Raw genomic sequence first — 24,875 nt, 5'->3', positions numbered from 1 at the left:
ACTACAGCTTCCACAAAAGGAGTCTCTGGTTTCTCTTTCATGAAAGCTGAATATTTGCCCTTTTATTTTCCTATGAGCTAGTGCCTAGCCCATGAAGATAATCTCTCCCACAACTAGTTTAAAATGCATTTAGAGGAGTCATTACTGTGCCACCAGGCAAAGGCTGGACTGAACGTGCAGTACAACCAATTAAGCATGCAGTAGGTTTAGAGCATGTTTCTGAACTGAAACCCTTGCTCAGCAGCCCATGCTGCACCGGCTCCAGCAAGCTTCTTCCCAGGACACTGCACACCACGTGGCTGCAAAGGAACCATGTGTATTTGAAGAAGGGCTGCCAGAAACTGTTACAGTAAGTCTGAGAAAGTCATTTTATTGATTTTAAACACCAAAAAATAAAACCATTTGAAACAAAGTGCTTTTTCAGGCACTGAGCTCAGCCAGTCCAACAGAAATCTTCTTTTATACCACCACTAAGCGAGAAGGTATGGGGAGGCAATCCAGCTAGCACACACTTCCTCCTCCTTGCTGTATTCCAAGACGTGATGGGCACAGAAACATTTACTTCCCACTGCAGAGCCACAGCCAATTACATAGAAAGGCTCACTACAAGTAAAAATATTTTCTACCAATACCTTTAGGCTTTTGTGTTAATGATTAGTCGCTGGCAGCAGTGATGGGTTGGCCAGTAAGTTGCAACATAAGCTTAACATTTTGTTAAATATTTTAACTCTGAATGTGAGATCCAAGAACAGTTTTCTCTCACACACAAAGTTACAGAACGACATGCATAAATAACACCCTTGAACAAAGACACATTTAGCCTCTTATCAGAGAGGGTGATAACTTGGAGTTACCTTCTCGGAGAAAAAAATATGTGAGCACATACTCTTCATCTTTCTGTTTACTGCTGTATATATTTTTATATCTTTTACATATGTATATATATACACACACATTCTGTACGACTGTACATACATTTCTATATCTACTGTGATTGCGGTATGCGATTAAGTTAGGATGAACTTTGAAAACACAGTAATTCTTCTAAGCATCTTCATCTGCAGGACTCATTTTCTTCCCATTGTTGCTCCCTACTCTATTACCTATTTTTTGCCTCTTCAATCCCTTCCCAAAGGCTGAATTGAGGAAATTATGATGAACACAGCTGAAGAGGCATTAGCGGAAGAACTAGGTACCCCATTAACTTACAAGTGTTATACAAAAGTGACCCAGGTAGGACCACTGGGTTGATGTAATCCTGCAGAGTCAGGAATAATACATAGCTCTGACACAGATCCCTCCACTTCCTGCCTTCCAGAGTTTCAGTTCTTTGTGTGGTCAGTTAAGTACATTCAGCTTCAAAAGTGTTTTTTAAAAAGGAGCAAAACAGAAAACACAATATATATCCACAGTATATAAAAAGACTGTAATAAAAATATTGTAACAGCATACAGCTGGGTCAGCACTGGAGTGTGGCTGAAGAGAGAAACTCCATGCCAGGAACCAAGAGCTTGCTATCACTGCAATGCATTCAACTGATCCGGATCCAGCAATGCCTCTGTCCCTCCACTGGAAAGATAACTAACTTCTGAAGGCAGCCAAATCTTAGAACAGAAAGGCTGATGCACAACACACTGGTTGATACAACACTCACCTTCCTCATGTGAATACCAATCAGCTGTTAGGAGCCATGACCTTCCTGCTATCCTAGCTCCAAAGGATGCTGGTCTTAACTGTGAATTTCTCAAACTTTCTTACTTAGAAATAAACTTTCGACATGTAGCTTTATTTTATCAACCTGTTTTGTGCATCTGTGCCGATCCACATAACTTCTACTTACTGCTTCCTGATTTCAAAAGATTTTAAACCTAGCAGGAAAGCCAGAGTCTGTTCTTATGCATTGTAAGATGTCATATTTCATCCATTTAACCTACCATTGAGCCTAACTACTCCTCTTTGGGTGTCTTGATCAGACACAATGTCAGTCTTGATGTGAAGGTATCAGTCCAGTTTTATGCTTGTGACTAATCATCCTCACCACTAAAAGTTAATGCCTCCCATCCACTCACCTTCCTAATTTCAGGATGTTGGGCTTTATCTGCCAGATATTGGAGATGATTTGTACTTTCTCCACCACATCAGAAACACTTCAGTGTTGAGAACTTTCTCTCTGCTACTTATATGCCATAGTTATGTCCCCCCCTAGTGTCCCTTCTGTGACGGGGCATTACTCTGTCCTCCACAGATAAACTTGACAATCTTTAAAGCTGTGCAATACTCATATTTCATTACAGTCTACAAAGGAACCAGACAAATAATCCAGCCAAGGGGGGCTGTCCTCTAGCTGTACCACCCCTCAGTGGGATAAAAATCCTCTCACCATTCAGCAGCTGACTTGGGAGCTGCTCAACACAGAGTTGCTGGACCTCTAATGCCAGCATCAAACATAACTATTACCGTTTGAGCAGCATTTTACTTTTTCTGCTCCAAATCCCTAACAAACCAAAACATTCTGCCCTACAATGCCATTTCCCAGTCCCACCCAACCTCACCAATCACACCTCTGCCCTACAGACCATGAGAAATAATTCATTAAGGAACTTACAGTTAAAAAGTTAGCAGAGGCTGGCAAGGGCTGGCTGTACACAGACAGAATGCCAAAGAAGCCATCTGGCCACCTCAGTCCAGTGCAAAAATCAGTTTTCTCCCAGGGGAACCATGAAACCATCCAAAACAGGAGCTGTAACAGCCTTGTAAAATCCCAGCTGATGGAAAGCGCCTGCTATATACTGTGCACACACTAGGAACTTCTGCACAGTGCAAAAAATAAACCGAATTTACACAAGAATGTAGGTCAAATGGCTTTGACTGTGTGTATCTACTTATTGCACACATTCTTCTGATAGAACTTCTATCCCTTATCAGGGAAGCACAACGGAGAGCTACTAAGGGAAAGGCGGCAGATGATGACAAGACAGCAAAGGTCATAATGCAATTAACTCAAAGAAGACAAAAAGAAGCTACCTGAAGCTTAGTACTGTATTTTTTTCAGCGTTTTTTCCTAGCGTTAGCATGTAAAATTAGATTTCAACAAATTCTAGTAGCAAAGAATAAAAAATCCAAATATATGCGAATACATAAATAGCATTTAAAAGGTGTTTTCTGTTGTGGGGTTTAGGTTTGTGGTTTTTGGTTTGGAGTGGATTTGGTTTTATTTTTCTGGGGTATTGCAAGCACCTGTCTGTTAGCCATCTCTGGTGACAACTCTTTCCAAGACAGCATGCTGCTATTCTGCTGATCCAGTGCCTGTCAGATTTCTTTCATGACAGCAGTAAAGTGTCGCTTCCCATCTAAATACAACATGGACTCTGAAATAAGGTGGAGAAAAGAGAACCACATTAGTACCTTAGTGTCAGTACTGGGAAACTACACAGATTGGTAAGATTAAGAAGCAATCCATGCTGTCATGAAAGCATCAAATAAACTTGGTTTGCCATGAAACCCTGTTAAATTATTCAAACGCCATTAGTTCATCTATTAGAATGACCAGTGTTCCAACAGGCAGTCATCTTTTCTACAGACTTATGATGACAAAGCATTAATTGGATACTTGCCTCCATATGTTTTGGGGACAACCCGTGGGACCTCATTTTCTGATATAAATGTAAAATGGAAGATATTGGTTGTGTGGTGATCCCTGGTATCTGCATCATAAACCTCAGTGTGTACTCGAACCTGGATGTGGTTTTTTTCTGTGTAACAGACCTGCACAGTTAAGACAAGAGTAATAGTTCCTAATTTATTACTGGCGCTGACACACTGTAACAGACTTCATTACACTGTTTAACAATCAAAGTCACACACTCTCATAATGCACTGTTCATTATCAGTGATTAACAGTGACTATAGAAAAGATAAGTTTTTCTCTTTTGAAAAAGAAATCGACTCCTACCTGTCCAGAAAGCAGTAATAAGGATCCAATCTCAACTGGCCTCTGAAACATGATGTCGTCAACAGATACAATAAAAGGTCTGGAACCCCTGAGCAAGAAAAAGAGAAATTTCTTCTCAAGAATAACCAGGGTGTGTGGAGAAATTTAAAATATTTCCTCGTCAGCATTTGAATGAAGGGTTACTACAGAATAAATCTTTCTTAAACAGAAGGCCACAGAATTATGTTATCACCCAAGACAAAAATAACTGGAGGCAAACTCTCACACCAATAAAAATACACACTCTCTGTGTTATTCTATCTTATAACTTACACTTGGTAGGCAAACTTTATGTCATCATTGCTTAGGCCTCAGTTTTCCAAGCACTGACATAAAGCACTTCACTTTGCATCAAGCTAGACAGACTCCGTTAAACTTACTCATAGACCTTTGCTGGCTGATGACTCAGTTACCTTTTCTAAGCACAAGCAGCTACCAGAAGTAGTTCAGAAACCATTCCTCTTGTGTACGAAATGAGAAGATGTGATACTTATTTGACAGAATGTCTATTTTATATGGTTAGAAAGAAAACGTATCTTCAAAAGTCAATCTCAATAGCTTGGTAAGATAAAAGAAAACAGAAAAGGATGTATTTTCTATCTTGACATGTGATGCTTAACAAGGAGCAAGATGCAAATCTCTCTGTAAATACAACAGATGCTCTAGACAAAACAGGGCTGTGCACTAAACAGTGCAAGATTCTACTAGACACCTACTTCTTTTCTACTCAGATTGTCACTAGGTTGGTTAGCTTGGCTTCCCAACCTATGTGCATGCACCCAGTGCTCTGGATTATATAAATATTGCAGGTCTACAACTCACCCATAGCTACAAGCAATTGCCCATCCCAGTTCAAACGCCTTTCTCATGAGAAAACCCCCAAAGATCCTATTGAAGATGTTCCGTTCCTGTATGTGGAAACAAAAACCAAAACTGCTATATTACATACATTATTTCCAAAGCACTGTGTTGAAGCCTGCACTTCAGTTCACAGTATTTAACAGAACTCCCAGCATCTGAATATAGCAAAAGCACTACCGAAATATATATACAAAAGTCAAAACGGCTGAGGCAACTTTACTTAATAGGAGCTCATCTGACTCATTTGACAACATAAAACCTCAAAAATTGTATTAGCAAGCAGAAGCCCAACCTCAACACTTTGCAAAGGAATCTCTTTACACAAAATGAGTAGTCTGGTAAGAAAAAAAGGTAATTAAAAATCTTCTATTTTGCAGTGGTAACCAATACAGATAATATTAAAATTGCAAAAGAAACTGAGATCTAAATAGATTGCAAGGACTGCAGAACTGAAACAAAATAATGGATTGATTAATCTTACAAGACAATTCATGAGTAACTGTTTCTGTAATTTATTTTTCAAAATACCTGAGGATGGCAAATCTGTAGGCCTTTTAGCTTTGTATCTTCCATCCACACCGAATTGGGGGGTAATTTACGACTCCGGAAACTTACTGTCCTTTGGAAGAGACAATAAACTTTATAGCCCATGTTAGCAGAATTCAGCAAGTCAAAAATGCACAAATACCAAATGCAGACACACACTGAGGAAAAAAAAGACCAACAAAACAATAAAAAAAAACCAAAACAGAGACTCCCCCCAAAAAAGCATAAATTCCTTCATTAAAAGCTGTTCCAACTGACATTGAAGACCTATCTAAAGTGATACTTTGATTTTTACTGCAATAAGCCTATGCTCCTGATCTTTCAAAAACTTCTGCTAATGCTCAAGCTTATGTGAATGAACAAGCTCGAGAAAGGTACATGAAAGAGAAGATGAATCACAACCACAAAGCCTGTCAGAAAAAGCCTTACTCTGTTTTCTAAATCATAATAGGACTTAAAAGCACATAATGAGCTAATAGAATAACTCGACATCAAACATGCAGACAGTTTGAGGTTTTCAAATCCAGACAGAATGTGTACAAAATAAAACTGCTAATTTTAGGGGAAAGCATGTCTCACTTTGGTAAACAGCTTTGAAAATAACAACTGTGTAATAAGTTAAAGAAATAACAAATTATCCATAAATACACCATTGCATTAATGGCCTTAGGCATTGTTCTATCACCACTGGCACTGGATGTTTTCCCACAAAGCTCAGATATAAGAGAAGTACACCAATAACAGTCTCCCTCAACTAATGCTTTCAGGTATTATATTTAAAACACATTGCAAGGTTACCTGACCAAAATATGGCCAATTCTACCCTCACAGGCTTTTTTCTAGATGTCAGGGCAGAAAACTCTCAGACTGTGTAAGTCACACAGCTGCAAAACCATTCTATTCCCTTATTTGGTTAAGCATCATTAACCCCATTCCTCAAGATTATTCCTAACAGCTGGCTCAGAAGCTCTTTGTGCTTATACTGTCACTTTTCACCATCTTGGCACAGCTAACACTAACAACAGAAGACTCTTTTAAGAGATGCAGATGTCACATTAAAATTTGTACCTGTGTTTCAAACAAAATGCCACAGAATTTAAATGGTGAAATGGGAAAACAAAATGTGTGCTTTTATTCCAGACTACCCTCTTAAAAGCACCCACTCAAAAGGCACATCATTTTTGCATAAGACTTCAGTTCTCCTCCACCCCTCCCCTTCTTGCCTTGTGTCCAGTGTATTAAGGAATATGTCATGAATAATGTTTCTTTCTTCTGCAGTGGGAGCCATTTTCAGTAAGGAAGCAGTGCTGAAATCAATCCTCTTCAGCTTGTTCACTAAACATTTCAAAAAATCGTATTACAGTTCAAAGAAAAAAACATTTGGCTTGGCTCAGAACATTTTAACCTGGAATCAGCTGTCTCTTTCCTTTTCTCTTTTTCCCCCAAAAGCTAAAAGCTGTAACTCCACAGTCCCTTAGATTCAAATAGAAATCTGGCCTTTAGAATTGACTGCATCAAAGAAAAAATCAGGCAGAACTTCACTGATTCCTCATCAATGTGATGAAGACCTTTTATACATAACTATGATACCCACCCACGGCTCCTACAGAAAACTTCAGTATTGCCCTCAAAGTACAGAAAAACATATCAAAGAAGAAATCTTACAGAACAACCAACCTTCTTCAGGTTTTGCCAATGGTACAAGAGTGCAAACTTATGACAGATCTCACTACCATAGGCCACAGTGGTTGAAATTTTAGCTTAAAAGATCTTCTGTTGAGTTTATTCAGTCTTTAATGTTTCTCTAATTCTCTTCTTAAATATTCCAGCTTGAAACAAAAGAAGATGGAGCTACACGCTCCTTCACGTGCTCTCCCCCTTTCTTTTTCTGAGTTTCTTCCCAAAAGGAACATGGAATCAGACAGGCAGGGAGGGAGCTGTGATGCACCCAGCAGGGCCACCATGGGGGCAATCAATCAGCCAGAGCATTAGGAAAGCCTGTGTTGCACTCAGATCTGAAATGGAGCGAGCATCCTAGAAACTGAGAACTCGACAGGGGTGCAGAGCACATCAGGAGTGCCCTTCTCCGTCAGTTTAGCCAGAGTTCCCACGAATATGATAGCAGGCTTTTAAACTCTCTTACACTACTGGCACGAGACAGAACAAAACATTATCTTAAACGAATTAGGAGCATTTCTAAGTAGCAACACTTCTGAAGTTTACTTTCTTCTAGCTATTAAGTTGAACCTGAGGCACATGTGCATACTACCAGGAAATATGACATACATTCCCCTTGCTTGAAGATTTCTTCTTCCTCAGGGCTCTCAGGAACTAGTGGATTAACAAATGCTGGCCTATGGACAGGAATTTTTTTTTTGTTACAAACTTTGCAATAATTTCCCCTGTAAATACATTATGAGTCTTCCAGTTTTGCTTACATACACAGTACAAGATGAAAAGAGATACTTCAGGTTATGTCGTAGAAATAAATAGATTATTTCATATTGTGCAGCTGCCAGCAGAATATCACATTAGCTTTAACTCTCAAGAGGCAGTTAAATGATCCAACCACTATCTAGTATAATTAAGAGCAACGCATCTATGCTTCTTAAAGAGCTAAATCTGTACACATAGATTAAAATGAAGATTTTTCAAGCTGTTTAGAAATTCAGCAAATGAAGATGTGATGATGTAGAATAGTCTAAAACAGATACATAAAACTTGAACGGTACCACTCCTCATGGAATAGAAAGTGCACAGTGCTGTAGCTAGCAAGTGTTCTTATAATCTACATGTTCCCATGACAGTCTTATCAACAGCCAAAAGCTGTTTACCACATATACCACTTATCAAAGAAGATATGAGGCTGCCTTGAGCACAAATTTTTATGTTTCTTTTGCTGCACAAATAAGTTTACTCTCACCTAATTATATAACATTTAATTATTTATTGTCACAAAGAAAGGCAAATATTTATTTTCAAGAGCCATTCTTCCCCATAATTTCCAATTATTATTTTTCTATTTTCAACATTTACACAAATGCTTAGAATAATATATATAAGCATACACACAAACAAATATCTGCTGAACAATTCAACTCTACCCCAAGACTTTACTTGGGATGGTGACAGAGGCATGCAGAGAGGACCTTTTAGCTTAGAACAAACTGGTCTTTCCTGGTTTGCTCAACCTCTGGATTTCAGAGGCACACCAGCTCCTTCTCCATGATAGAGCTCATTCTCCCTCTCCTCAGCTCAGGACACGTCTACATCAGCTGTTCAAGCTCCAGGCTGCTGAGATGACAGTTTGCTATGGCCCAAGAGCTACACAGCCTTGCTTCTGTGGCACTATAGCCAACCTAGCATACCCTGTGCCTCTCTGAAAAGTTTTTACTTCACATAGAATAAATATCTTCCTTATATGGACAGAATGCTTCCAAAACACAGCTGGCTTGAAGAACAGCAACTGAAGTTTGTATCTATTTGCACAAGTCCATATAGGCTTGTCCTCAGTCAATCTGCTAGTGTATAATTACATCAGATTTGATGTAAATCTTTCACAAAATAAGTCCTTAAAATGAGAACCATAACTATATCTATATTTTAATGTATAGTATGTTAATGGGTTCTAAGAAAATACCATAAATCTGAAGGAAACCAACTTAGTAACTACTTTTAACATTATCAGGACCAAATAATTATCTCACGCAAACCCCCCTCATTAAACATATCCTTCTTCATTAAATACAGGCAATTATTAAAACTAATTAGAAAATCATTTATTACATTTGCAGGCTGTACAAGAAAGAGGTAAGAAATACAACCGATTTTTCTGGCGCTGGAGTCATAAACCAAAACTGAAACTAAGCAGCCTGTTTGTTTAATGACTAAGGAATTACAGAAAGTGTAACACCAGAAAAATAAGAAATTTGGGTTGGGTTTTTTTATGTTCTCTGAATACTTATCAGTTCCATGTTACTTACGTAAGTAAGCTTTAGACTGAATTATTCTGATGACACCTATCATGTGTCTATTAGGGAATTAATGGCATTATTCACTCAAAGACTATTTAACCATTAAAACTTAATCTTCTCCAGTTTTATGACAACAAAGCAATTAATTCTAACAACTCTTAGAACGCAGGTGGGTTTCTAGCAGACTCATTCACTTCTGTGTTTATCTGGCCAGTCAAACACAGGGAAAATCTGATAAAGAAAAGGGTCAGATTCCAAGACTAATAGCAATTCCTGGTATCATCTGACTGCTGAATTAATGCTCTGAAGCTTGCCACAGGAAAGTAACACCAGCAGAAAACACTGACTGTGTGATTTGCCACCTACACTGTATGCCTTCTACACATATATAGCAAGCTGCCATGTTTGCTATTTTCACCACAGCAGGAATCTGAAAACTATTTTCCTCTCCTACAACTTACCCTTTATTCTCTGGATCCCGGGCCACCATGACAAAGGTTGCATCTAACACGGGGCTGTAATCACCATCATGTAGCTAAGAGAGACAAGAAACAATATATTTTAAAACTATAATTGTAAATGTGCTTAGCAAGCTATTCAGTTGACATCAACTATGTCATCACACTGTTAATGTTGTTTACTTTCCCATTCTGTTATCCCATCCAAGATCTCTCACAAGAGGTCAAAAAGAATGAAATAACACAAATTAAAACTCTTGTTTCAGGAATTCTGCAATGTAAACATTACACTGGAAAAACTTATTAACTACTACTTTCAGCTAGGTGGGGAGGAAATCAATGCAGGCATTGTAAAAGGACCCGCTTACCCTTTATTCTGAGAAATGCTAGAACATCTTCTGTCAATAACAAATTGCTACTAATGCCAGCACTGCGAGTTCAGACAATAAAGGTAAAACATTATCTTCTATATCAAAGTCTTCACTTAGGGAGGCCAACTAAATAAAAAATATTTACCTGTTTCTCTGAATATAGCCACTAATACCACTTAAGCACTCAAAGCTACTTTGCTACGCTAAATAATTAAATAACTGAATTAATGTTTCAGTTAACTAATCAATTGACAGTAAATATTCAATAGAAATGTTAAGGATTTTTTAATTTAGTTATTAATATTCCTCTTGCTTCCTGCACAGTGTACCCTTGTTACAACCTTCATTTATTTTTCCTATTATTTAGTATTTAATAACTTACTACAAAAATTGTGCTACACAGTACATAAGATGAACACAAGAGATACAATTTAATACTGAATCTGAATACCAACATTAAAATCTATAAATTTTAATGCAAAGGTATAGGGAAAATAAAGTTTGTCAAGAGCAGGGGGGAAATTAGTTAAGAACACGCAGAGCACAGCCACCTATTTTTTCTGTAGGAGTACTGCATTTCAGTTTAATTACAAAACACAGGTGAAGAAAAATGCATGTCTTGAGAGAAAAATTAGCAACATAATATCTTGCTGCATCTAGACTACTCAAAGTTGTCTTATTCTTGAAACACCAGGGCTGCCTCAAGCCCTTTAAAAACAGTTGTTCTAGAAAATGTAATTTATATTGCTAATATCATCCAGAATTTCCCCAAAGCACTTCATGCCTGTAATGAAATGGACAGAAGTCACAGGAACTAACCTGCAGCATGTGCATTTTCACTTCCATTGAGGTCTTTCCAACCCAAGAAACATTGCCTGTGAATTTGATGTCACAGTCTGGATATATAATCCTCTTGCATAAATCTACAAGACAAACATTAGAGGCTGCTGGATCACTCACATCTAACATTTGAAAGACTGGATTTTCTAAGACATTTTTGTGTTCTGCAAGTGGCAACACACACGAAGACAACCCAGAAAAGATGGTTGTTGCAAGGGACCACACTGCCAGCCTACAGTTTGTGCCGTGTCAGACTTATAAAGCCAGAACAGGAGAAGGAAGTAGGCACACATATGGCAGACCCACAGCAGTGTTCAGCAGAACATGTGGCACAAGCAAGATCCAACTCCACCAGAACAAAAACTGTTCAATAATGAAGCTGAGAAACTCACGTGCCAAAATAAAACCAAACACAGAAGTGCAGGAAGCATGAGTTTGTATTTTGAAGGGAAGGGAAATGTGAACTGTGAAATGCTGAAAACCCTCTTCCCTCCCCCCTTCAACAAAACTCATAGTACTCAGAGTTCAAAACTAAAACAAGATGAAGCGAACTAAACAGGAGAGTGAAAAAGGTATCCTCAGTAACAACTCAGGGAAGGCAGCAGCTGCTGAAAGAGTAAGACAAACAGACGAAACCATTTCCACTGACCAAATTGCCACTTACTGATTTTATCCACCAGAGCTGTAACTATTGATAAAGGAGACTTTGGCTGCATTTCCTGCTTGGTGTGAGTGTAGCAAATAAGAACTGTGGAGAGACCAAAAATGGAGTCAGCTCTTTAACAAAAACTTCAGTGGAGCAGATCAAAGCCATCTTTGTGAAGCATGAGAAGTACCTGTAAACCACAAACTAAAGTATCGTTCAGAGTGCACGACTTCCACATTTTGTGTATGTAACTCACAGGATTGCTATAAAGAAAAATGATTCAGCAGCTATCTCAATTATATGCATATTTACTTGCAAATAGAAATGAAATTGACCACTTTAAATCAGCTCATCGCTGCACATCCAATTCCATGTAATCTCTTCCCTCTACCCCTGCAGGCCACAGTCTCGGATCCTTCCTAGCTTTTATTTTGATTTCATGCAGGTTGTCCAAGGATACATGCTGTCTGAGGACTTACTTTCAACTACTGATTCCTTTAAGGAGGTGCAGATTAGATAAAACTGTGCCTTACAGGTATGAAAGCATAGTTAGAGGTATTTATCACACTGTAATTACTACTAGCTGAACCACTATTTAAATTAATTAGCTCTGCTCATAAGAGCACATCCAAGTAAACAGACTTCTTGGAGTACTACAAGGCTTCAAAGTGGTTTGGTTTTTTTCCTAGTACTCATGTGATTTTCACTCAATACAGATTTCCATAATCAAAACTATCTGTTTATACCTAATAATGAGATATGCAAGAAGGAAGATCTCTGACCTTGCAGGTAATTTAAGATATTTTTCCCTAAAATTACTGAAGTCACAACTCTAAAAATTGTTCTGCCTATCAATTCATGGCCATCAATATGATTAGTAAGAAACTGAATGGGATTTATCAGAATACTATTGCCAAAGACAAAAATCTAAAGTCAATCAGACTTTTATGCAATATATCTGCCGAGATCAGAGAATATATGGGGTGGGGGGCAGGGGAGAATGAAACAGTACACTGTCCTGTGCAAAGTGCTGACCACCATCCCAAATATTGTGTAATTGGGACAGAATCTTGATTAACCCCATTAAAACAACATATCCCCAGCAGAACTGACTGAAGCCCACTATGACTACAAACAAGGCAAAGACATTCTGTGCTCCAACACAAAAAAACTAAGAATTTCACAGATTTCCAGGGAAAATAAATTAGGCACAGAATGAAAACCAGGCTCATCTCATCTACCAATAGAGGGTAGTACTAATAGTTTCAAGTCTCCTTTTCTAATTCAAGACAGGTACTGAAGCCAGCACCTTCCCCGTCCCAGAAATAATCATCTATATATAAATATAAATCATCTAGCTGTTTTGTTGATCCTCAACAGATGTGACACACACTCACTTGTTTCTCTGCCTTCCTCAGTTTTGCCCATCTGACCCACAGTGGTTTTTTTCATCCTCCCCAAAAAAAAAGCCCTGTTCCATTCAGAAATTTCTCTTAATAAGCACTTATTCTTTGCCAGAAACCTCCATCAAAATGCTCCCAATCAGCTAGAGAACTTTGATGAAGAAAGAAGTGACCTGGTGACATTTTAAGAGAAAAGTATCTCCAATTTACATTAATAACCTGCCACTTGTTTTAGCTTAAAACAAAAGTCAAAGAACTTGAACTTTTAAAGACATGAAAAGAAATGAAATGAAAACAAGGGGGGGGAAAAAAAAACTGCAACAAACCCTAACTCATGAAACAACTGAGTCACTTTTACTCTAAACATCAATGTGGAGACAGAATCCAAGAATCTACAGACTGTTTTCCATTTTTCCTCAATGGATACAGTCTGTTCTTTCCACATTATAATATCTTCTCCCCAAAGGGAAAACTGAAATAGTTGCATCTCACTATCTATTACGTTTTGTGTTGGTTTTGTTGGTTTGGGTTTCTTTTTTTAAGAGCAAATTAATTTGGTTTAATGTGAAATAGCGCACTCTGCAAATTTTCTCTGATTACACTCAATGCAGATTCATAATCTAGGATCATTTCTCAGTAAATTATTCCTGACCTGCTCTTTTACAAAATTGGCAGAGGCAAGAATGTGAAGCTAAGCAATTTTGCTTCTGTCTGTTCTTTATCATCCTTCCTTCTCCTTCAGCATCAGTATTTTTGGGGTTTTTTTCCTTCTCCTTTGAGATAGTGTGTTTATGTGATTCCCTCCCTGAGGTCACACTATGCCAAACAGTGGTGAACAAACTCACTTTGTCTGCATTACTTCTGCATTCTTTACAAGGGTGTAGATACATACCTCCTAAACTGTCAAGATCTTCAAGTATCCTTCCAAACCTGTAAGATACGGGGTTTTGACAATTAAATACCTATATATGTAGTAAATGAAAGTTAACACTATGCTGTATATGTAACATGGTTCCTCTGTTACCTTACGCTGTTGTGTACATTCAGGTACTTTTCTCTTACTTCAGGTTGACTTCCTAGAGGTAGAATAACTTCCAAGTAGCTATCCTTCATCCTCCTAGGAGGGAGATCTTCCTGCCGTTTTGGCAGTAAAGTATAAAGAGCTTTTCTTTCTTGCATTGCTTGCACATGATCCCTGTAAGGAAAAAAAAACCACTGGAGTATGACAACAGAACTGCAACCACAGCTAAAAGATGTCACATTGAAGATTACGAAAATGAAAACAAAACAGTAGTAAAAATAGTAAGGCACAGTAAGCGTGCCATGAAAAGAGTGTGAAATGCACATAATGAGATATGCTAAGCAAGACTACAGCAGAAAACTTTTAAATATTTTTGTGTACAAGTGGCAAGCACATACTTTGCACTAAAGAGATGAACAAAAATTATCTAATTCTGAATGCTACCAAAATGGTTCCCCTTGAAAAGAACAAATCACACATAATTTAACATATGAGGTTTTGTGTATATTCATGTCTTCCATAGCTACCATATCACAACTCTTCCTACAGTCCAAATTTTTGAAGGACTGACTGTCAACTTACAATCTCTCCCAAGAAGTAAAGCATGTATAGTGTTGGTTATCACTAACAACAGAGAACTAATCTGCTAAGACTTGCTATCATCCACAGGTGAGTTCTCCCTTTACAGCATCAGTTCATATAGCATACACTTGATCGGCAAGCTATAAGAAAGGGGAAATTAATCTATTTCCCTCTCTCTTCCTACCCAGTCATCTTACGACCCTATCAGAAGGTTATAGAAAGAAATAATAGAGGAAAAGGAGCGCTATGCCTTCAGAGCTGCTTTTCCAGCACCAAGTCAGAGGGGCTGCAACTCTCACAAAAGAGTAAAGGCCAACTTGCTGTCACTTCTTTCCAATCTACCAAATTGGTTCCTTGCACAGGTATCTACAAGACACAACAACCTTGCCCAACATTCTCTCTTACCTGTTCCTCCAAAGGTTTCTCCCCTTAAAAGTGCAACCTGATGAATAAAGCAAGTATTTCATAACATTCCTAGACATTCCACAACAAAGCATTAAGAACCTAAGGGTTAAACATGCAACAGTTCCAGTATAAAGCCAAGAAGTATGCAAAACTATGAATCCATTTCATAGAGCAAGAGAAGGCATGTAACCAAACTTAATTTTAAACTTGTGGAAATGTGTCATTCATTCAGTTGTGCACGCTGCATTGCTGAGACCCGAGTGCCATTGTGTTTAACAAAAACAATTAAAAAAAAAAAAAAAAAAAAAAAAAAAAAAAAAAAGAAAACACCACAAAGAACCTTTCCACCAAAAATAAAATATGTCTTAAGTTTTGACTTTGGATACATTCTGGGAATTAGCCATTTAAGATGAAGACTTTTTTTGCTTTGAGTTTTATTTTTGGAAGAGAAGTCCAAAGCAGTCACGCTGCAACATATTTATATTCCCTCTTTTCTGTTTAATAATTTGGGGAAAAATATGAATAATTCATGATCAAAGAGAATAAAAGTCTAGCAGAAAATTTGTTTGTTTGTTTGTTTTAAATATGAAATATGGTTTACCACATCTGAACAATAAAACTACTGCAGAGTTCAGAGAAAATAGAAAGATAAAAACCTCCTCCAGGGGGTTAATGTTTGAAGTTATGTCACTGTACAGAAATAGAATATACTAGATGACCAAGGAAAGATGCAATGTCCAAGATGATGCACCTTTATGCTTTTTAAAAGATTTGCTTCCAAGGTCTTTAAGTGAAAGGTTTCAGAGAAATTATATCAGAGGGTAAATCTTAATCAGAGAGTAAACCAGAAATTTGTCTACAAGCACAGAGAGACCAAACAATAAAAATTTAATTATGTTCTGTTTTCACCAGTGCCATCCTGGCTCCTCTGAGGTCAGCAGCAGAACTCTTCTTGACTTCAGCTTCAGAATGTGCTCTTCAATATACAGAAGTATTGGTCTCAAGGCAATAACATTTTTCAACAGATAAATACTGTTACACACCACAGTACCAGTCATACAGTAACGATAGTTCATCTAAGTATTAACTAATGCCTGCCCTAAACATTCTGAGAAATTACACTATTTATTTCTGAAATGGCCACAATTCCATCTAGACTATAATTAACAATGAGCAGATTAATAGTTTAAATTACAATTTAAGTACAAAACCAGAATAAATATATGCACAAAATATTTCTTTCTGATACAAAATGCTACGGGCCTTTACAAGAGAAATCACAAACCAAAGTTTCCTTTTAGCAAATATAACAGCCAAAGACATTCCTCCAACATGCATCTCTCCTCTCTCCCAGCAATCCAGTTGTATGTGCATCAGTCCTTCCCTAGTTCCCATTTCAGGACCCCTGCCTATCAAGCTGTTCCCTTAGGTTTGTCCTCTTTAGTCATTCTGCAGCCTAACTTAACTAAAGTAGCGGCTGTTCAGTGTCCACATGTATCAACTCTTTGTCACTCCATTTTAAAAGTATGATCTCAAAGGCAACATGATCCTTGTCCTTCATACCTCCCATACTAACCCTGTCATTCTCAACTACTCCCAGCTATGGGGTCGCCAGCTTTACTTCTTCATAGTAGTTGAAGCATACAGCACTCCGCAAACCATTTCTGGTGTAATTTATACACCACAAGAGACATACCTATCTAAGAAAAACACTGTTGTGGTGATCCTGGCTTCAGCCTACTCTCCTCCCAGGGTTGGAGCAGTGCAGAAAAAGAAATGGATAGAAGATCAGATTTTTCCAGAGCCTCTAAAATCTTCATCCTCAGGTGGTATTTCCATATGGCGGGGTTCCTTCCCAGACATTCTGGGCTGCAGGAAAGGTTCTTTTAAGTGCCCTTTTCAGCTGACCTACTGAAAATTTCAAGCTCTCCCATGCTTAGACAGTAGTCTTACTAAGCAAAAATCAGCTTTCTGGATTCAGACATTTTCTTTGGTGTGACTATAATCCTATCTAGATAAACCTAGTCAGAAGGCCTGTACACATCAGACACTCCACTCAGGCAAGCATCTCTTCATTTCGCTATTAGTGCACAAAGCGTGAAAGAAGAACTCAGCAAACACAGCCATAAGAAAATTAAGAATCAATACAATGAATATGGCAACAGCAATACATAATTGCAGCAAACTGCAACACATAATTCTCCCAGGCTATACTGACTTTAAGAACTGATAACAGTGGAGGATTACAGTCAACTCTGGCTTTGCAATGTAATGGAGGGGGATGAAAGTCACCTGAATAAAGCCAAAACATCAATTATTTAAACTATATGTAAATTAATATTAAAGTACAGCAGAGAAAAGAAATGCCAACGATACTCCTGACTAAGGAGATCCCAATCCCGAGCTGACAATTTTCCAAAGTGACATGGGTGCTGCCAGGCCATTCATAATGCAGCCTGCTTCACACTGAGCCAACTCAGCTGCCTCTGAATCCAGCGCAGGATAAATCCATCAACATGTTGGTAATCCACCAACAAATAACTCAAGAGCAACCAACAGCAATGTAACATTTCCAGCCAGACTCTACAGCTCTTACACTTTCATTGGATTCAAAGCTGATGGGAGAATCTTGTAAGCATTAAGATCACCTATTTTGTTCCTTTGGTGGTACAGACCTTCTTGTGATCCAAAAAAGTAACAATTCAAAAACCTTGCTTGCATTACTTTTTAGCTGGATCTTCTTTCTTCCCCAGTCAGCAAGCTAACATCGTTAACTCCCACTACCACAACCCTGAGCTCTACCTGGGTTTCACAAATAAAGTAAAATACACTTAATGCACACTGTACCTCCAGTTGGTAGATGCTCCCACTATTTCCCTCAATCTGCTTCGCACTGGAAAAAAAAAAAAAAAATCAAAAGCAAATCAAGCTTAGTTCTGCAAGTGATGAACATGAGGTTGAGGTTGCCTGGTGCTAAAAGGCACCATCCTCATCCCAGAACAGGAAAATTAAGCAAATTCATGCAAATAGCATTCTAGAAATAAAAGTGTGGCTAAATTCTCTGATGCTGTTAGTAGGCATATCACAATAATGGGTTGAGTAACATGATTCCATAGCTTATTGTGTTTAGCCAACAAAAAGTGTTTGTTAATGCAATCAAACACCTGCAGTGCTAATTAGCAGTTGAAAGACACAGTGGATCAGGATCAGGTTGAGGAATTTTGATGTGAAAATATTTCAGCCTAAACACAAACAAAACTGGGGAGATAACACAAATCAGAAAGCCATAAAAGAACATAAACAGGAACAGTGCAGCTGGGAGACAGGGAATGAGGAGAGCATTTTTTAAATAATCCCACCCATGAAGGCAGGTAATGGCATGAGGCTGGCTCTTGCCAGCAGGGTTTCACAGACTAAATTTTTATCAGTCTCAAAGAACACATTGCTAAGACACTGAAGACAGGTCTACAAAATTCATTCCTGCACTATTTGCAGTATCAAGAGTTGATACTAGTTCTCCACAAGTTTTTCCTAAATTTCAGTAATCTGCATAAGCAGTTTCTCTTTCCTCGGATGAGGATAAGTGTGCTAACATCCCATCGACTCTATCAAACTACACCATCACTATAAGGCAGATAAATGTATGCTATTTGGAAACACTTGAAAACAAGCAGCAACAATTCCCAAGCTCAGGACAGAAGCTGAGAATTGTATAGTTGGGATTCCTTGCTTATTTACAAAGATTTTTATATAAGGGGGTTCAAATATTAGGACAAAATAGTTAGGGACACATGAAGGAAGGGCTACAAAAAAAAAAAACCCAAACCAAAATTTCAATGAAACTGAAAGAGGGCTGCTGGATCACAAGCGAAGCCTTTATACTTGCAGGTTATTATGTATCATCAGGTTTGGCACTTTTCAAGCTAAATGCCTGCTCAGTGTATTTGTAGTGATCAGCAAGCTGTCCTGTGAACCCTGGAGCAAGAAGAGCCTGATTTCCTCGATATTTAAATCACATACCCCTCTCAGCCAGATCCGCTCGGCTCTGCCCCCACTCCTCCACACACAGTCACTTCAGTTTCTGCTGCTTTCCAGCCCAAGTCCCACACACCACCATCACTGTAACACCCCTAACCCCCCTTTTGATCCTTCCCCTGCAACACCTTCAGCACCCGTTCCTGAACTTCCAGCCTAATTCTATCGTGCCTGCCTCCTAGACAAGCACCAGCATGAGCTACGGTTAGCCCAGAGATAAGCAAGGGGCTGAACACCAGCCAGCCAGCACAGAGATCCCGGTCACTCGCCAGCTGCCAGCAAACATCACGGTCCATGGCTGACCCCAACACTAGCTTTGGCACCCTAACAAACCTCTGATTTGGAAGCCAGTTTTCACAAAGATTGTGGAAACACGTTTCTCTTCATCTATTTTGGCTGACATCAAGCAACAACAGGCTCTGGAAGAAGAGGGTGACAAGGAGATAGACAGACGAAGACAAAATAGATTGCTTAGGCCTCATTTATTTAGGAAATTAGGCTAAAAAAGTCTTTTGAAATTAGAAAAGTTCCACTACAATTCTAAGGAAAAAAAATTTCTATGAAAGAAACTGATTTCAAATCTTAGAGTTAACTTTTTTTTTTTTGGAAGGGGAGAAGGTCAGATTCATTTTTCTTAAGCAGCAGCAGGCTTGTTTACAGCATAGGTACTACTTTCCTGTTACTCACACTCCACCTGTGAAGCTGCCATAGCATGCGTTGGATCTACACAGTGTTAGTAGAAACACTGTTACAGCTTCTAGAACACAAAAACTCAATTTTTCCAACAGTGTGCAGACTGTGCTGGGATGTAGGGGGAATAAACAGTTGTTTAAACCAAGTTCATCTTTCTTTTCAATTCTAGACAGGTAAAAAGCTCTGGAAAAAACCTCTGGTCCAAACCTGTAAACATGTATATACGTCGTTAGTCCCAATTAATACTTCTGATTTCAATCTTAGGCATGCAAGTGAGCATTTGCCAGGCTAAGACCACATACTTTTTATTTTAACAATAAAAGGGACAAAGCATAAAAGTGTTACTAAAATGTTGCCAAGCTAAATTTTACAGGTTCATAAGTACATAGTTTTTCTCTTCCCTTCCCCTGGGGAAGGCTACATTGCTCTTACAACAGAAATTTAAGTGAGTTATTAAGCACAGAAGTCCATAAGCTTTTTCTCTTTTCTTCTTTGGCAAATCTTAAAAGTGCAAAACAATTGCAGCAAATGGGGCTTATCTATCATTGTGCATTTCACAGTATCTCCTAAACTCTGATCAGTGGATCATTAATGCCAGAGCAGCAGGGTCTGAGTATATTTGCACTGTGACATGAAGAAGGACACAAGGGCAGCTGGACAAGATCATTGCATTCATCTCTGCCAGTAAGATCCGTGCCCTCTTGTGCCGGTGTATCCCCAGGCTGTATCCAGGTTCACGTAGACCGCTATGACGTATTCTACCACCAGTATAGAGCTTGGTCTGGACTTAATGAAAGATGCAGATTCAAATGTCTACCATGAAGCTAAGTACTGCAGGAGTTGCTGCATAAGAGATTTTGTATCCCACAAGCCTCTTAGAAATGTGTTATCCAGCACACCACCAGAAACACAGTGTGCTGACAGAGATCTAGGACAACGCCACTGCCACAGAGCCACTGAAGGCAAAGAGGCTTTAAGCAAGTCAAGAGAGAAGAGTAATAGCATTTCATTTTTAATTAATGCTAAAGTAAGGAAAAACAGTAGCTGTCTAGTTTAGTGTTATAGCAAATATTTTAATATGTACAGATTACCACAACACACCATTATTCACATGAAGGGGTAAGTGTCCTGTGGAGTGGAAAACACAAGTTAGATTAACAGTTAAAAGAAACGATGCAAACCACATCTAGTAAGGAGTTACCTGATTATTCTACCTGCTCGACTTCCATTTAAGCACGTCCTGCAATTTTAGTAAGCAACTGTAGGCAACCTGTCTTTGCCTGATTTACACTCCGTATCTTTGTGCTTTCAACTGAGTTCATCCTTTCCTTCAAAGACAGCTTTGTGGTTCCTTTGTCTACTGGCTCTGTGTAGTATCTGCTTGCAGTGTAATTCCAATCAGTTTTTCAAACTCGGTGTTACCATGTGCTGTTGACAAACACTATTAACTTTGGAAAGAGTATCTGGAGGATTTTTCAGAAAGTGGGATGAGAGTTATCTCAGAGAAAACTTCTAACGTCCTGCTTCATGTAGCCTTTGGAAGAACCATGGAAGAAGTGAGGACATTCACAACCGAGACCCAAAGTTGGGAGGAAGCATACGAAAAGCTAGTATTTGGTGCTTTGTGAAAGCATGGATACCAAATTAAAGGAAACTAGCTTACATAACAGCAAAAGTTTGTGTAACATTATTTAGTACAATTTTGGAACAGAATCTCAAATATTTACAGTTATAAAGTCCACAAAACACTAGTATTCCTTGAAAACAAATCAGAGGCAAGGCCAACATGGCTTCACAGCTTCACTATTTTTACTGGCCTTCTAGATGGTATCATTATCAGATATCCAAATAGAGAGCAGGGTAATATTTGCAAGAATGCAATATTCTGTACCCTTGCTTCTTTCCTTTAGCCTTCCAAATTACTATTTATTAACTATAATGAAAAGAAATTCTCTAACAATTAATAACCCCCATTTTCTCTTGTACACAGGATAACCTGTGATTTCTATTTAGAGAACAACAGGGGAAAGAAGATCTCAGAAACAAGCAGAACTCCAAGTCCATGAAGGAATTATTTGTACCTGGCAGCAGCCCTTCTCTTCCTCCCCTTTTCTCAGTACCTGGGATTAGAATGCAAGAAAACTTTTTTCAAAGCTTCTGCAACAGGAACATTATGGCTTATTACTATTGGAGCGCCCAAACAATCTTTCAACACAAAGCTCCATTGACAAGAGCATTTTCACGAGGCAATGCTGCTGATCTGATTAAAAGATTTCTCTAAGTTTACAAAATTAGTGGTATTAACACACTAAAAGTTCTGTAAAACATCATTTCCACTCAGTTCCTCCATTTGTTGGCCATTTTATGTTGCCCTGGGTTCTATCTATTAAATAAATAAATAAATGTTTACTGAGCAAAAAAAGGATGCTATAAATTCAAAAAAGATCAAGGACGGGTTTAAAAGGCCATTAATTTTTTTTCTGCTCCCCAGACTTTGCTAATTCAGGGCTCGTGACCTGTGTTGCACTTGAACCTTTGATTATAACTTCATTTATGGTAATGAATGTCAGTTAGAAAACAGCAATGTTCCTTACTCTGCCATTTCATTTTATTCCTTCTGCGGTAAGATCAGGCGAGGCTTTGAGCACCTGGTCTAGCAGATGGTGTCCCTGCCCGTGACAGGGGGTTGGAACTAGATGATCTTTAAGGTCCCTTCCAACCCAAACCATTCTATGGTTCTATGATTCTGTCCAGTGGCCACAGTACCCTTCTGTACTACATTGCCTTTCTGTGCAGAGCCAACTTGAGAAGCAGTTGTCCCCCCAGAGGAAGAATCACATGTTCTGCCAAGACTAAAGAACCAGATGAACCTCCAAATCTGCAACTTTGACGACTGTGCATATTTGTTGCCATTAACCTCCAAACACACACAGAAACATTGCTACCTCTTCCAAAGTACAGCCAATTACCTTACCTTCATTCATGTCAGGAAGGTCTGGGGAACCAGTGGTCCCAGAATTGAGTGTGCGAGCCAGAAAAGAAGGAAGCTTCCTCATCGTCCACAACCTATAGGCAGAACAGAAGAATTTACTGCCATTAAAACTAACGCCATGAAAGTAGTTTAGGATTTATTTTTGGAATGGTGCTGATTACTTCAGAAACCACATTCTTTATTTTTATCCTGATTTTTAGAACCACATACAATCAGCACAACAGTTCCAAGCCAGCTGAAATTTCAACTGATACCTGTCCTCATCTGAAAACAGGAAGGAAGAATGATTCACTGGTAGTAACTGTTCTCTTCACTGACTCACTGACTCAGATGTCGTGGGACAAACGGCAGCTTCTATCCTGTAGACAGGTCCATGTGCATCTGGGAAATCATCCATGACCCTAACCATAAACTTGTCCTGCACTTGGCAGGTGTCCATAGCAGTGGAAGGTGGAATACCCCAAGAAGGATATCACAAGGCCTACTACACAGTCTCATTCAGCTAAGCCCGGTCTTCTCCTCTCTGGCTTAGTACTGCTGCAACTCAGAACAAGCCTAGTGTGCAGGATACAATCCTCTTAGCTGTTCAGCAAGAAGGGACAACCATGAGAACCCTTCAGAGAATGTAATCCACCCAACAATTCATAAGAGTTCAACCAGGTAGTAGCCAGTGCAACTCTTCCAGGCAAGCAAAACTGTGGTAGCACAAAAATACGCAGAGGGTCAGCAGGAATAAAACCCCTCATGATAATTCACAGTGTTATCCTGACAAGGAATATTAACTCTGTCCCTTAAATTTATTCAGCTTAGGCTGGGGTTTCACCTCACCTCAAAAAAGAGGCAAGTCCCCAGGCACCAGTGGAAAAGTAGGGCCATGTACTTATCACAGAATCATAGGATGATTTGGGTTGGAAGGGACCTTAAAGCTCATCTCGTTCCAATCCCCCTGCCATGAGCAGGGACACCTTCCACTAGACCAAGTTACTCAAAGCCCCATCCAACCTGGGTACGTATCTACACATATATATCATGTACACACAAATTTCCTCTTGTCTGCAGGTATACGAGGAGTGCTTAAGAGAGTAAAAGGGAACACACACACAAAAATAACCCCACTCAGAAGCCAGCATTCTCGTACACACCAGAGATGCCATGAATGGCAGTGGTGAAAACTCTGTGTAAGTGGTGCAGCCTCTGGACCTGTGGCACAGCCAGGGAATGACTCCCAGCTCAACCCGCCCGCACCCCCGCGGGACCCTATCACGCCCGGTGCCACTTCAGGTGCCCCGAGCGAGGTGACAGGCGCTCCCCACACCGACGGGCCAGCACGGACAAGGCCAAACACCATCACCCTAAACTCCAGGCAGCCACGCCCGGCCGCGCCCTGCCAGCCATCGCACACATCCCAGCGCCCGCCAGCCATGCCCCGGATCCCCTCCCGGGAGCAGGCAGCCCAGCCGCGGGGCCGGGGTCGGGCCACAACACCCCCCAGGTAAGGCGGCAACGGCGGCCCAGGGCCGTGCCCCACCTCCCCGGGGCCCGCCCAAGGGAACCGCCACCGTCTACCCCGGCCCCGCCGCGGCGGGCAGGAGCTAAGCGGCGCGGGGACAGCCTTACCGGGTAGCCAGCATGGTGCTCGCCGCGCCGCCACCGGGACCGGGGCCGTCACTGGGACCAGGGCCGCCACCGGGACCAGGGCCGCCACCAGGACCGGGGCCGTCACCGGGACCGGGGCCGACAGCGGGGCCACGCCTGTCGGAGGCACGCGGTCCTCCAGCAGCGCAGATCCGCAGCTCACCCGGCACAGTAAATGCTCGGCGCGGCCCTTCCGCCTCGTTGCTCGGTGCGGTTCCCGCGCAGGGCCGCTCAGGGGCGGCCTCCCCTCTCGTCCTTCCAGCCCCCGGGGAGCTCCGCTCGGCCCGGTCTGCTGCCAGCGGCCGCGCCTTCAGCCAGGGGCGGGCCGCCGGGGCCGCCGTCTCCCTGTGTCCCGCCCAGCGCGGAGCGGCCGCTCTGAGGGGCGGAGGTTGGTGCCGCCGGCAGCCGTTGGGCACCGGGCG

At 40.1% G+C, this 24,875-nt stretch overlaps 1 protein-coding gene across 8 annotated transcripts; it reads right to left on the bottom strand.

Moving 5' to 3' along the window:
• Positions 1–344: 344 nt before the first annotated feature.
• ACOT9 (acyl-CoA thioesterase 9) lies at positions 345–24,875 on the bottom strand. Of its 8 annotated transcripts, XM_030470918.1 has the most exons (17): positions 24,538–24,591; positions 24,436–24,477; positions 22,801–22,892; positions 20,928–20,954; positions 17,946–17,991; positions 14,115–14,285; positions 13,983–14,020; positions 11,706–11,789; positions 11,021–11,124; positions 9,834–9,907; positions 7,685–7,752; positions 6,622–6,733; positions 5,381–5,471; positions 4,814–4,899; positions 3,953–4,040; positions 3,615–3,765; positions 345–3,368 (listed from the first exon to the last, which is right to left on the bottom strand). In XM_030470918.1, exons 2-17 carry the CDS (start codon positions 24,447–24,449, stop codon positions 3,310–3,312), a joined length of 1,305 nt encoding a protein of 434 aa, XP_030326778.1. In that variant the 5' UTR covers positions 24,450–24,477; positions 24,538–24,591; the 3' UTR covers positions 345–3,309. The 8 variants fall into 8 exon arrangements, with proteins under 8 accessions (XP_030326778.1, XP_030326771.1, XP_030326811.1 ...); XM_030470911.1 differs by having other exon boundaries at positions 24,436–24,875; XM_030470951.1 differs by lacking the exon at positions 6,622–6,733 and having other exon boundaries at positions 5,381–5,466; positions 24,436–24,875.

Source organism: Strigops habroptila, chromosome 2 (genome assembly GCF_004027225.2).
Source record: "Strigops habroptila isolate Jane chromosome 2, bStrHab1.2.pri, whole genome shotgun sequence".
Taxonomy (NCBI): Eukaryota; Metazoa; Chordata; class Aves; order Psittaciformes; family Psittacidae; genus Strigops; species Strigops habroptila.
The sequence above is the reverse complement of the archived record's forward strand: the minus strand, read 5'-3'. Positions and strand labels throughout refer to the sequence as shown.